This window comes from Entelurus aequoreus, linkage group LG06, assembly GCF_033978785.1.
Source record: "Entelurus aequoreus isolate RoL-2023_Sb linkage group LG06, RoL_Eaeq_v1.1, whole genome shotgun sequence".
NCBI classification, from domain to species: domain Eukaryota; kingdom Metazoa; phylum Chordata; class Actinopteri; order Syngnathiformes; family Syngnathidae; genus Entelurus; species Entelurus aequoreus.
This window is the reverse complement of record NC_084736.1, coordinates 63,808,878-63,824,023: the sequence shown is the minus strand read 5'-3', so window position 1 is coordinate 63,824,023 and position 15,146 is coordinate 63,808,878. Positions and strand designations below refer to the sequence as shown.

The following is a 15,146-nucleotide window of genomic DNA, read 5'->3' as shown; positions in this document are numbered from 1 at the left end:
ATTGCAGCCCCTGAATCGTAAATAATTATATTAGCTTCCTCTACAGTAGATATTTGTTAATTTTAATCTATTAATTTTGTCAGAGTTAGCACTCTGCTGTTTTTAAGGACCTTCTGCAAAAAAGATAGTCAAAGATTATCTCTATGACAGCTCTCTACTGTTTTTAAGAACCTGCTGCAAAAATGTGAGTGTCTCACAAGTTTTTTGAACTGAACTCACGGGCCACCAGTTGAATAGCCCAAATGAAGGTGAAATAATGAGAAGACCTCAAATGGAACCTTGAGGAATACCACTAGTATAACTAAAGAAGATGAACAAATGACTACTAACTCCACACCTTAGTAACATAAATCCATCCATCCATGCATCCATCCATCCTCTACCGCTTGTCCCTTTCTGGGTCGCGGTGGGTGCTGGAGTCTATCTCAGCTGCATTTGGGCGGTAGGTGGGGTACGCTCTGGACAAGTCGCCACCTCATCGCAGGGCCAACACAGATGGAGAGACAACATTCACACTTACATTCACACACTAGGGCCAATTTAGTGTTGCCAATCAACCTATCCCCAGGTGCATGTCTTTGGAGGTGGGCGGAAACCGCAGTACCCGAGGCAACCCACGCAGTCACATGGATGAACATGCAAACTCCACACAGAAAGATCCCGAGCCCAGGATCGAATCCAGGACCTTCGTATTGTGAGGCACACCCACTAACCCCTGTTCCACCATGCTGCCCAGTAACAAAAATCACATAATGAAAAAAAGTGTAACTGTCAAAAGGAGAGGACTTAAAGGAGTGCCTTGAGGAACACCTCAGTTTGTCACACCAGGGTGAAGTCTTGTCTGATTTTCGTCTTGTTTCAGGTTGTCTTGTCACTTCCAGTTTTAGTTTGAAATACTAACTCTCCCTCTCGTTTCAGATCACTTGCCCTCCCTCCTGTATCACTGGTCTGATGTCTTTCCTGATTACGCCCACCTGTGTCACCCTCCCTCATGTGTATAAATGTCTCGTCCTCCTTCTGTCCTGTGCCAGTGTTTCGTATCCTCTTGTGCGTACCTCCAGCGTTCCTATGCCACAGTCTTGTCTACAGCCATTGTCATGTTTTTTGTACTTTTTGAACCACGGGAGATTCTTTGTTTGTAAACTTTTGTCAGGTAAGATTAGCTTCTTAGAATCGCCTCCGTTGGAGCGCTTTTTGTTGTATTTGTTAGTTTTTGTTCTTAGCCCCTTTTTCCCTCCATAGCCGTAGCGTTTTGAGTTGTTAATATTTTTGTTAGTTTAGTAGTCAGGTTAGATCTGTTTTGACAGCCTGTTTTGTTTCTCCCGTTTTGGACCCCTGCCCTTCTGAGAATAAACAACTGTTTTCAGAAATCCTGCATCTGTGTCCAGAGTCCAAGTCGGGTCGTGACACAGTTATGTAAATCAGAAGTTTGTTTTATGTTTACTAGCAGGGTTCAAATGTCGATGCAAGGATCTGCCAATGTGTTTGCAGTTGCTCAAGTTCCTCTATACAACAGGAACACTAATGTTTGTATTATTTTTTTGTTAAAATGTTTGTCCCCTAAGTTTTGAACTGAACTCAAAGGTGGTGTCATTCCCGGGCCGGATTTATCCCTGGGGCCGCCAGTTGAATATCCCTGCCCAACATCAATTAATCAATCAAAGTTTATTTATATAGCCCTAAATCATAAGTGTCTTAAAGGGCTGCACGAGCCACAACGACATTCTCGGCTCAGATCCCACATCAGGGAAAAAAAAAACTCAACCCAATGAGAGTCCAATCCATAGTGGGGCCAGCAGGGGATCATCTTGATCATCCTATTTCCAACCTCTGTGGGATCAGTGATTTGACGTTTATTTTGGGTGTTTTGTGGTCTTTGCTTTTGATTATGTTTCTCCAACAAAGTGAACTAAGAGTGCTGTGACTAAGGGAGTAGCATTACTACTTAAAATATGGTTTTGTCTAATACAGTACAAACTTGTGGTGCAAATGCATGCAGTGTGTTGTTTTTTTACAAAGCGCTCACAATATGACTGGCTTGGCATGCATGTGCTTCGTACAGGGATCATTTTGGCATAGCAGAGGAAAAAAAAAATTCCTATTTTCATTCGATTGTAAATGTACCCTGAATGTGTTTTTCTTTAGCCCTCACACCCCCCCCTTCCCCAGCAAGAGAGCAAATAAAACGGCGATGAAAACATAATCTTCTTGGTGGAGGTAATGAATTGAACATGGCCAAAACGCGTTTACTCCCCCACATGTGGCTCATTGAGACCAAATGCAAACAGACACCCACAAGTACGTGCCCCTCTTCTATGAAATGACAACCCATTTTGTTCCCATTTAAGCCTTTTATATTCAGAACCTGGGTGAGGTACGAAAGGCCTAAAGCTGTCTTGGGTCATTAAATTGCACATTCTCTTTCTTCTCTCAGAATGTGTTTGTTGGCACTCACAGCGGCGAGAGCTGACACATTCGACAGAAGGGGCTTCCTTCACGCCTCTCCAGCCCTTCTTCAGGAGGGTGGGCTGCTCGTTGGTGCCTGGGGCGGCAAAAACCATGCCTGTCACCACTTGACAGGCCAATCCAGAAGCCCAGTCATAGGGAGGAATGATTGATGATATTATGGACTCATACAGGATCTGAATGCCACCACACTCATGTGATATAATCCCTGTTTTACATCAACAAGCCTCAAAAGCAGATGAATGGTATAGCTCCAAACCATTGGGGATGGATGGACGACAAGATCAACATTACTAACCATCTCGCTAAACCAGCACACAGTCAATATAATTATATCATATAATTCATACATGCCACAGCACACTAGAAATGGGAGTTTATTCAAATCTGAACATCGTTTTGCGTGAAAGAAAATGTCACAAAAAAGAAACAAGGAAGAGCCTGATCCCATGATACTCATTTATGCCTCTGTGATGAAAGCTGCTCATGATTTACTTTTGGAAGAAAAGAAAAAAAAAGCAATTTCTGAAATCAAATTGCTTTGTATGCTTATTAATTCTGCTGCACACACACAGAACCGTTCAGACAACCTTCCTATTTGGCAACACTGACCCCTTGTGGCGTTTTGAGGGTAAAAATATTTTTGAACCCTCACTAAAAAAGATTTAAACACAAAAGCAAGGCCAAGCTGCAGAGGCAAACGACAGCAAGCGAGTAAAATGGTAACACAGCCTAGTTGAAGACAACTCTCCCCCAATCAGACCACAAAGGCTGCTTTGTATTCGGACAGCGTATAAAGAAGAGCTGGATGATTATAACAGCAATATTCCATTATACTCAAGTGCGGCAGGGTTGAATACGTAGTAAAATATCACCAAACTGTAGAAAATGTCCTTCAAGCAAACTGACAACAGAGCAGATGTCAATGAAGGATGATGCAAGTCATTGGCAGAAATATGCAAGGACAGTGTTGCTGCAATGACTTGAAAAGAAAACCTACCTGGACATGTACGTGACCTCAGGGCAAAGAAGAGATGTAATGCATCACCCGGGCGACAAATTAGCGTCAATATCACTCTACCACGTTATCATCAATCTCTCCGTGGAAAGACAAAAGCATCTCTCCACACTAAATCGTGAAATCGATGGAATCGCTCTTTCAGTGAGGAATTGGGCCGCGACCGATTTGTGGCAGAGTAATGTGGAATCTATCAAAGGTTAGTAGTGCTCATGACCCGGACAAGCTCCATGGACCAAAACTCCAAAAACTTTGTACTGATGTCAAGCGGGAGAGTCATTCCTTTTAGATTTGACGTCTTTTCTAAAACAAATTATTTTTGCAGCCTTGAGTCTTTTGGAATAGAATAGAATAGATCTTTATTGTCATTGTACAACGAAATTGCAATTTGGAGGTCTCCCAATTCTTGTATGGTACAGTAACCATGGCTACAAATGTCTCCATCTATCTGTGAATCAGACCTAAAAGACACAGTTTACTTGTTCACACACACAGTTCCACATTGGAGTGTGTTCACTTGTGTGTGTTGTTCACTAAAATACTCTTCACTGTGCGGCCACAGGGCGGAAGCTGAAATGTCGGATAGCTGTGGTAACTCTCTGGACAACATGCACAGTACAGGAGGTGCGCCAAAGTGCTGTGTCTGTGCATGTGTGTGTGCTGCTTTTTCATCCACAAACGTTAACATGAAACAACATTATTGCAATACTCGGAACATTTCTGTACAAGTAAAACCCCATTAATGTTCACAAATGTAAAAAACAGCCTCAACCAAAGAAGGGTTTTCCGATTCTAAAAAATTTAACTCTTGGTATTTTTTTTGCAAAGAACTGATATTGTGATTCTCTGGGGCAATTTCTTCACACACACACAAACCATGTTCAGGGCCATGTGCATACAAAAGTTGTCATACTGTTCATTTCTTATTATTGTATTCTAATTATTTTATACTCTCTGCAGTTCTTCATAGAAGCTCCCAGAAGGACAGCTGACGGATGGCTATCTTCATCTAAATGAATATAAAGTAGAAATACATTCCGATCATCCATGAGTGAGATCAGCCGATACTGATATTGATCACATGTATTAACTGTCATTTTTTTAAATGTATTTATGGTAAGTGCTGTTGACAGTTTACCAATATCAACACAAAATGTAAACTAATTCCTTATTTATTTGTATTATATACAATTGTTTGAGCACAACAACGACAACAATTAGTACACAATAACTTAACAAAACCAAAAACTAATACTACTGTGTCTACTACTCATTTAAATCCCTCAAAGTCCTTCTGTGTCCAAGGAATTATTCAGTTTGTAAACATTAACAAAATCAACAACAAAAAATAATTTTAAGAAAATAAAAACATCGACCTCATCAGTCTAGTATCAATCATTAACCGATACAACCCTTGGTATCGACACTACCAATTTATGGATGATCTGTCCTCCCCTTACGTGACGTGTACAGACAGTGACAATGCTGACACACAAATAATTCTTGTTTATTATCCTCTCTCTAGATTCTTATTAACCTACTTGTTAATTTACTGTTGATAGCTGCTTACTTTCTGCTGCAACACGGTTCCATCTACACTTCTTAAACTTTACTAAGCACTTATTTCTTGTTGTTATTTAAAGCTAGCTTTGCTATTAACATGCCTGCTCCTGGATTGCTATCGGTGTGTAACATGTTTAGCCTCGTCCTCCAGTGATAACATAACTTAATAATGACACTTAAAATACTAAGAAATGCAGTTTATTTACCTCAGTGGAGGCGATTATTATTATTAGCTTGGGGGAGCGGCTCCACAATATGTATGGAGACACATCATTAGCTGCTTGCCCACTCAATCTGAGACTAAAAATAAATACAGTGTCAGCCACAGGGCATCGCTGTTTGTGACTTTTTCTCAAAAATCGTGCGATATTAATCACTAACCGATCAATCGGCACATCCCTATTATACAGAATGAAAAACAATCCATCAGGGAAAAATCATGTCACGCTCTCTCACTTGACATTTATTTGAGTAATAAAAAAAAAGAGACAAAAAGTCAATTAATTAATATGATCACGGCTGTCACCGGGTAGAACCAGGGCTGTTGAGCAAACTCGCCCTGGCCGGCGACATGGCGAGGCTCGCTGGGGGACAGGAAGAGTGAGGAGGAAGTGTCGGTTGTCATAACAACAATAGTGCAGCATGAGTCTTTGAGGTAAATAGCAGCGTTTGTACATTAAATAAAAAAATAAATAAAAACAATCCAATGCTCTGCAAATGTTTTCCTCGTTCAACCACCAGTATTGAAATGAGAATACACAACATTTTCATAAAGTATGCCATAATCCATATATTTGTAACCATAAAGCTATATTTCAATTTAGAGATTTTACTGTAGTTGCCGATTATAAATATTGTTTTGAACTTTGGATTACACTCAAGTCCTGTTTTTTGTTTACTGTTATTTTTATACTTTACTATATACAGCAGAAAAACATAGTTTTACAAATTGTTGTTTTGTATATTCATTATAAAAGACGTAGAAAGATTCTTACCTTTGGCCATTTAGGATTAACTCCGCAAGCTTTTTCGGCGTCATCCAGTGCAGCCTGGTGTTGGCCAAGCTTGAGGTGCGCAGCAGACCGGTTACTGTACAGGATACAGTTCTGTGGGTCCGCTTTTAAGGCATCGCTGTACAACTCAACGGCTTTCTTGTAGTCCCCCTGCTGACACGCCTCGTTGCTCCGCTGTACTTTCTCCATGAACTCCGCTTTGCTGAGACCAGACCTGGTCTCGTTGTCTCCTGAAACACAGCGGGCAGGTCGGCTCGCAGCCCGACGGCCGGAGGTTGAGGCCTGGAGAGATACAAAAAGAGGTGTAAGTGACAATAATTACCGTATTTTCTGGACTATATTACCCAAGCTTTGAATTCTGCGGCTTATACAAAGGTGCGGCTAATCTATGGATTTTTCTTCGCCAACGGCTAAATTATGGAATGGATTAAGCAAAAAGAAATCAAACAATGTACTAAAATTATCATATTTAAGAAACTGTTCAAATTCAAAGTGTTTAGAAAATACAAGGAAGAAGGATCCTGATATACATATAGAACCGTATTAAAAAAAGAGAAATAAAAGGATTAATAAAAACATCAATGACTTTTCTGTGTTGTTTGATCAGCCAGTTTTATTGTCGCGTAACAGGCACCAATTTAGGCTAGTAAATATCTCATTTCACAACATACTCTAATATATCTATGGCTTATAGTTTGGTGCGGCTAATTTATGAAAAAAAATAGTGTTTCTTCTAAAATTTAATGGGTGTGACTTGTATACCGGTGGGGTTTATAGTTCGGAAAATACAGTAATTGTGTTTTCAACAAATAACTTCGTTAAACAATCTACTGTATGCCAGAAAACTTCAATATTGACAAGTAGAACAACTTAACATTCTTCCACTAAATGGCAAAAGGTACATCATTAACCTGTGTATCCAACAGGCATGTGAACAGTTAGACACCTGCCCTTTCTGCTGGAGCCCATTTTTTTTCTTCATTTATTTAAGAATAAAAAATACTCTTTCTAATCAATTCCCCCCAAATATGTTTTCATATTTGAAGGGCATATATTTGAGTTATTGTGATAATCCCTCCCCAAACTGCTAGATGGCGCTCACAAGCCCCTGGCCCTCCACCTCGTCCTATACGCTGGACCTACAGTACATCTTCTCTGACACGCAGCAATAGACGGACAGGTAATAAGTTAGTAGCATTTTAAAATTCAAAATTAACCACAATGTTAGCGCTGCGGAAAACATTATGTCGCTACTGGTCCAAAGTTTCAGAAATAAAATAGGAAAACAGTTGTTTACTGATGTTTCTCATGTTTAATGAAGGGAGAGACGGCATACCTGTCAACATTTGCATTTCAATATTATATATGAGATAATATAATTGCATTTTCCGGGCAAAATTGGGAAAAAAATATTATTATTTTCATCACAAGTCGTTGTGAAATCACTAAAAAAAACATGACCTAATTGGAGCTGCAACCTACATTCTTTGTGTGATTTGTAAGTGTCATAAAAACTGAGCTATCCATTGATGCTGTTTATGCTCTGTCAAAACAAAATAAATGTGTGTAAAGTACACCTTTTATTCCAGTATGATGATTTGAGTTTGTATTGTTTATTATATATGTTGAAAATATCCTGCTGGGACTTTTTTCATAATAACAGTAATTATATGAATAATTTTTGCGATGTGTCTTTTTTTCAGGCTTGAGCTCCTGCCCCCCAAATTGTCTGTGCACGTGCGTGGTATCCTTTTTTTGTGTTGCCATCCATACATTAAGTCATGGCACGCTTGGCGGTTTGCTTTGAGATTAGTTTCATGTAAAATGTGTGCCTTGGCTTAATAAAGGTTGGGAAACACTGGCATAAGTGCATTCTAATGTTGTTTTAAAACTTTGTAGAGGTGTACAACTACACTACACTATAACAATGTGTCAATGTGTCAACATAAGGCAAGCCTATTCAACTGGTGGCCACCTCCAGCTCGACAAATCTTTTCATTTGGCCCGCCGAACATTACCCAAATAGGCTTGAATAAACCATTCAAACTAGGGTCGGTTGCTCATGTATGCAGTACTCCCGCCACCCCACAGGGGGCAACAGCGAGGCCTATGTGTCACAATGAAGCAGCAGTGAGGTGAGTAGAGGAAAACTACTCATTCAAACCTAAAAAAATCTAAATAAATTGCAAAAATCTGACTTTTAGCAACGACTGTAATGTTCTACCCTGAGCAAGTGCTCGAGTTAGTGTTTCCTGTGGGACCTTTAAAGCGACGCACACAGTGTTCTAGACAAGCAGCAACAACGGTAGAAATCCACACGTGTAAGCTTCATCACGGAAATTGGTCAAATCTTTGTTTTGATTGATTGATTGATTGAAACTTTTATTAGTAGATTGCTCAGTACAGTACATATTCCGTACAATTGACCACTAAATGGTAATACCCAAATACGTTTTTCAACTTGTTTAAGTTGGGGTCCACGTAGATCAATTCATGGTAAGTAAATATTGTGCATAAAGATATTTAGTTTGTTTTGTATTGAAATTGTTGATTTCGTAATGTATATTGTATTCACGGTCGTGTTGTTTTTATCTAAAAGAATCTCTGGCGATCGAAGCTTGTTTAATACATATAGCGCAAAATTTGACCAGTAGAAGGCGATAAGGCTACACCTTAGGTTTAATTGTGATAAGTCACATACACAGTGTGCCATTTTTGATGTAGATGTTGTTTAATTTGTGTATGCACAAACATCTGTAGTTTTTTGTCTGAGTATGTTAACACTAAACCTTGTATTTGTGTATTTATGTAAAATATACAATGGACATTATACTTTTGTAATGTTTATTTTATATTTATATTTTCAGTCTTACAAACATAAATGAAGGAAGAAGTGTAAAGAAATATAACAGAGGAAGGAAAATAATTCAAAAGAATGAACATCAATTCTCAACAAAACTTCTGGAGCTTCTGTTTTTTCATGCTGTTAACTATCTGCAATTGCTGGAAACGAGTAGTGAGGGCAGAATAATACATTTATTAACAGCACAGTGTGAAAGTCGATGAGTGTACTTTGTAATTAAGTAAACGCAGTCTCAAAGGAATATAACCTGCGGAGGCACTTTCTGACAAAACATCCACATTTCGATGTCCGGCCCCTGTGCCCTTGGGCTCCTAAAACTGCGGCCCTTGTCATTATGTAGTAAAATAGCCCTGACATAAGGTAGCCACTATACAACTATCAGCATGATGCAATCAATGCAAATTACAACCACATAGTGATAACCATACTGTTAAATGATGACCTCTCTGACAGTCTCAACTTAAACGGAGCATTGTCTTTGCAAATAATTGGATCTCATTAGACTGTGCAGGCATCCGGTAACAGCGATTTACTTGTGCTCGATTTACTGGCAGCTTCTTTTCAGTTCACACAGTCGATTTCAGTATGCAAAACAGCTATAAAAAATGCCTAAGCAACTGTATGAAGGTTAAATGATAATGCAACATTAAACTGGTTCAAACAAACATGACAACATTACAAATTATCTCAATGAGACTCAGCATAAGTGGTCTGTTGGCAGTCTCATCACATATTGATATGCATTAAAGAGAAGGTCTACAGTGAATACAAGGAATATTTGACCGCAATAAAGGGTTTAGTCGACTAATGAATTAGTTTAAACTTAAAAGATATATCCATGTTTGGAGGTACAATATTTCACAAAGGTATCCACACCCCTCACCTTCCAGAAATTATAGAATATCCTGTTAAGGGACAATACTAAATAAATGAATGCTTTACTTTAGAGTAGTCAATGTGCAGATTGCATAGCCTTATAGATTTACATTGAAAAAGACTCAACACACAACAATTATTGTCTAAATAGCTGGCAGACTACTCTAAATGTTTTACTTCTATTCAAGGTTGCATGATATTGACAATAAACAATAGAAATTGTAAAAATTTTGCAATAGCGCTTTTCCCACCTCTAATCATCGTGATTAGAGGTGGGAATTTTTGGGCACCTCACGATTCGATTACGATTACGATTCAGGAGCTACTATTCGATTAAAAATCAATTACTGATGCATCTTTAATTTATGGATATTGACACAGTTTTACATTTCTTTTCGTTTCACTAAATAAGCATTTATCATTTGCAACTTTAAAAAATAAGAATAAGAAATAAGACACAGTTACAGTTACATTTATTCGCACATTTATTAAATTAATGAAAATGTGTGCAAAGGAGCTGGTCGGATCTCTCGGTGAGGTGGCTCGCTGCAGTCAGCCAAATTTTTTAAATGTCTGCATTACTTAAATACTTAAATAAATCCATTATCGATTATCGACTTTACTAATCTATTCTATAATTGTTTATGTCTGAATTGCGATACATCTAAAAATTAATTATTTCCCGCACCTCTAATCGTGATAATGCATGTTGATGAGACATTGTAGCTGTGTCCCTCAAATTTGACAGCAACAAGCGAACAAAGGCGTCTTCAACACAATGTAGCATCGTCGCTAGCAAGCTAATGTCCCTCCACAGTGCAAAGCTGCTTCTAAATCACTCATCCTCGCCTTCATGGCAGCAAATAAAATGTGTTTCTTACAAGTATCATTATCACTAGAAGACTACAGGACGAGGAATAGCTAAACATTCAACACTACACAGGATACAAAAAGCAGAACAAAACGGTAGGATAGAGCTCTTGAATGTAAACAGAGATGGATCGATACAAATATCAAAATTAATGATACCAGGTATAGTGTCAGTATATGATCGATAATACAGTGATTAGAGTGATATTTTTTATCATCACATTGTTATTCTTTACAAACTCAGGAGAAAAGAGCCACTCGTCTGTTTAGCTTTTAATTATTTTGCACAATTATTTACTTAATCATAATTATAGAATGTAATATAAGGGAATAACGAAATAGTTTAAATGTTACAGTAATATTTTTACATTTGCCATCCAGTGTTTTGTCTGATTAGAATTTTGATTTTAAAAAATGTAATCATTTAATGAGCTTAAAAATTTGAAATATGAACATCGGTATGGCCAATACTCCCCGTTTAATTCTAAGTATTGGATCGATAACCAAATTTGTACAGTAGTTTCACCCAAAACTAATGTACAGTAGACAAACAAAAGAAGAATAAGTGCTTAATACATCTCAATAGAAGTGAAGACAAAACCATGTTACAGCAGAGAGTAACTAGCCACAGTATTAACAGTAAATTAGCGTGTAGATCAATAATAGTATTAAAAACTAATCGGAATTTACGTAATTATTACTACATACGTCAGTAACTAAATTAGGAGTCTTTTTAACTAGTTTTGAAATGTTTCTATTATCATTTATATGCTAAATAACATATTGTAAAATACTGTTATCGCAAGAGGGTGTAACATATTGTAATTTCGATACAGATTTTAGGCCAAATCGGCCATTCCTACGGTGCATTGACTTATTTTCAGCAATTTATACTGCTTTCCAAGCTGTACACTGACTCCTGCAACTTATATCCAAGGTTTACTCCCATGGTATTGTCCCTTGAGAAGATATGAGAAAACGGCTGCTGGAATGTGAGCCGCATACTCACTTTTGTTAAGATAAGTTAGGGTTAAATCTAAGAGGCGGGGGGGTGTTCCCGTTCCTTTCCAGCTCGTCGCCATGGTAACTGGCAGACAAACCATACAAGTAAGTGACAAATGAGTCCTAAAAGTAGCCGTTTTCTCCATTAGCAGTGATGGGTGGTTGAGTATTACTGAGTCAGGAAAGTCTTCTCTAGTTGCATGTTTTTGAGCCGGCTTCCCTTCCACCGCCTCCTCCTCCTCCTCCTCCTCACCACACCTCTCCTCAAAGGGAATTCTGGGATATGGGAAGCCTTGGTAATTACTTCCAGAGGTCGACAGAATAGAACACAAGCTCGCATGCAGGCTTTTGGAAGTGAGGAAATGTAGTGTTATAATGTAGTGTGATTTTTGGCCTTGGTTTTTATTTGTGTAGCCCTTCCTGGTCACATTAAATGTAATAAATTACACCTGAGATTCTTACGTATTCCTACTGGAAGTCAAGAATACACTAAAATAATGAATTTAGAATATCAGCGGCACCACATGTCTTACTAAAATAAAACCTTATATTAGGCAAAGCTTGCAAACAGGTACTATATATTGCTTTCTAAAATGATTTCCATTTTAAGCTACTGTAAGACTCAACCCATGTTCTTTTGTTAAACAGTCAGAGGTCGGGTCTTCTGGAAGAAGTACTTATTCAAACAGGTCACAGTGAAATGTTACAGCGTTGGTCTCACGCCCACAAAACATTGTCTATTGTGTACGTAAACACCACGAGAGGTTTGAGTGCTATCAATGAGGGGAATTTTTGTCAAAATGATGTGTAGCTGATTAAATTGAAGCTAGTTCCTCTTTTTTAAAATGTTTTTTTTTATATAATCCTGGACAGCTTGAACTTGAGGTTGCAGTCAAACATTAGTCTTTTCAAGGGATTGGAAGTACTAAAACACACATCAATGTCTCTAAAACCACGGATAATAGTTGGACAGGGGTAAAGGTCGAAGATGCAGCTGTATATTTGTGCGTTTAATCATACAGTTTCTAGGCAAGAAATGGTGATAGACTTTTGAGCTTTGCTTGATGGAGTTGCTCTCTATTGGTACAATAGAGAGCCAATTCTGAACTTGCATTGTATTTACCATCCCAGAGAATCACTGCACAGAAAACTAATTCACTGTTTGCACAAAAATGCCAACTAGTGGGTAAAACACAAACAAAGCAACTACTGCTACTTGGTATAAATAAATATATAAATAAATAAACAACAACTCAACATAGCGATAAACATGTAATGTAAACTTAGACTTAGACTTACACTTCCTTTTATTGTCATTCAAATTGGAACTTTACAGTACAGATAACAACACAATTTTGTTGCATTAGCTCGTTGTAATGCAGAATAAAAGACCAATAAGGTGCAGATATAAATAAATAGATTACTGTACAGATAAACACATATTTACAAGTACTGTTGGTGACGCAAAGCCTGCTGGGAAGCCGGCATCACTCCCATCATCACTAAATTATTTATCTAATCATTGCTACGCATTCTGTATGCTTTTCTCTCTATGGAGAAAATGGTGAGTCCTAAAACGCGGTTAACAAACTTTGAATGGCAAACATTTTTAAAGAAAATATTGTCAACATGTAAAAAACACAACTCGAATGCATAATCAGAAATAGACATGAAAAAGGGGTAGGGAAATAAATAATCTCGACGAGGGTTGCACAATTAATCAACACTGAATCGACATCAAGGTTTTAATTTGTGCGATAAGCAACCACAAGATGTTAAAGGTTTTTTTTTTGTGTTTGTTTTTTATGTTTGCCAATCAGAATTGCATAGGGAAAAATACGTCTCACTCTGTGCATCGCTGGGATCACTGTATAGTTTTGATCAGTTATTTATTCGGTTAAAAAGCACGATGTGGACAAAAACTCTTGAGTATGTCTGCATAAAGCCTAATATTTTTGAACGTATAATACTGTACATTGTTCTAATGCAGTACTTCTCAATTATTTTCTGTTACGCCCCTCCCAAGAAAGAAAATATTTTGCGCAACTCTCCACCGTGACTATAAATAATATAATTTAGCTATTGTTATAACTATACCTCTGCATAACATTGTAAGCTTAATAATATTAAAAGGAAACAACACACTGGTCTTTCCTCGTCTCCCACCGTGGTTACAGTGAAGCCAAGTGCTGCATACGCTCTGTCATATTCTGGTACAGCAAAAAAGCATGTTGAATTTCATCCCTCAGGGGGCCCTGCCCCACTATTTGCGAAGGACTGTTCTAATGTGTAGCCCCATCCATCCATCCATTTTCTTCCGCTTATCCGAGGTCAGGTCGCGGGGGCAGCAGCCTAAGCAGAGAAGCCCAGACTTCCCTCTCCCCAGCCACTTCGTCCAGCTCTTCCCGGGGGATCCTGAGGCGTTTCCAGGCTAGCCGGGAGACAGTCTTCTCAACGTGTCCTGGGTCTTCCCCGTGGCCTCCTACCGGTCGGACGTGCCCTAAACACCTCCCTAGGAAGGCGTTCGGGTGGCATCCTGACCAGATGCCCGAACCACCTCATCTGGCTCCTCTCGATGTGGAAGAGCAGCGGCTTTACTTTGAGCTCCTCCCGGATGACAGAGCTTCTCACCCTATCTCTAAGGGAGAGCCCCACCACCCGGCGGAGGAAACTCATTTCGGCCGCTTGTACCCGTGATCTTGTCCTTTCAGTCATAACCCAAAGCTCATGACCATAGGTGAGGATGGGAACGTAGATCGACCGATAAATTGAGAGCTTTGCCTTCCGGCTCAGCTCCTTCTTCACCACAACGGATTGATACAGTGTCCGCATTACTGAGGACACCGCACCTGTCGATCTAACGATCCATTCTTCCCTCTCTCGTGAACAAGACTCAGAGGAACTTGAACTCCTCCACATGTGTAGCCCCTTGAGACAATAATATGTTGACTGACAGTCTAAAAGCAGCATGTCTTCCTTTACTCATTAATTTCGCAATTTTATGCATTTTTATTAGATATGTCCGATAATATCGGCCTGCCGATATTATCGGCTGATAAATGCTTTAAAATGTAATATCGGAAACTATCGGTATCGGTTTCAAAAAGTAAAATGAATGACTATTTAAAACGCCGCTGTACGGAGCGGTACATATCCGGTAAAACACGGACGTCTAGTATACTCTGGACTGAAGCTGTGTGCCTTCATTGTTTTTGTAGCTGTTGTTTTGAGGCATGTTTAAGAAAAATTTAAAATAATGCACTTTGTGAGAGTCAAAGTATAGTATTTCCCATAGTTGTAGTGGGTATTAGGATTATCTCAGGGAGAGCATATCCCAAATTCCAAGCTGTTTTGAGGCATGTTAAAAAAAAATAATGCACTTTGTGACTTCAATGATAAATATGGCAGTGCCATGTTGGCACTTTTTTCCATAACTGGAGTTGAAGTTGTTCTCTTATTTTGAAAAACCTTGTTT

The 15,146-nt window shown here is 38.7% G+C and overlaps 1 protein-coding gene across 2 annotated transcripts in view; it reads right to left on the bottom strand.

The window, feature by feature from the left end:
- LOC133652447 (tetratricopeptide repeat protein 28-like) overlaps window positions 1-15,146 on the bottom strand; it is a 605,917-nt gene that overhangs the window by 588,831 nt on the left and 1,940 nt on the right. For both annotated transcript variants that reach the window (XM_062051209.1, XM_062051210.1), the window contains exon 2: window positions 6,043-6,342. In XM_062051209.1, the coding sequence (XP_061907193.1) occupies window positions 6,043-6,342 (300 nt within the window). The remainder of the gene's footprint in view (window positions 1-6,042; window positions 6,343-15,146) is intronic.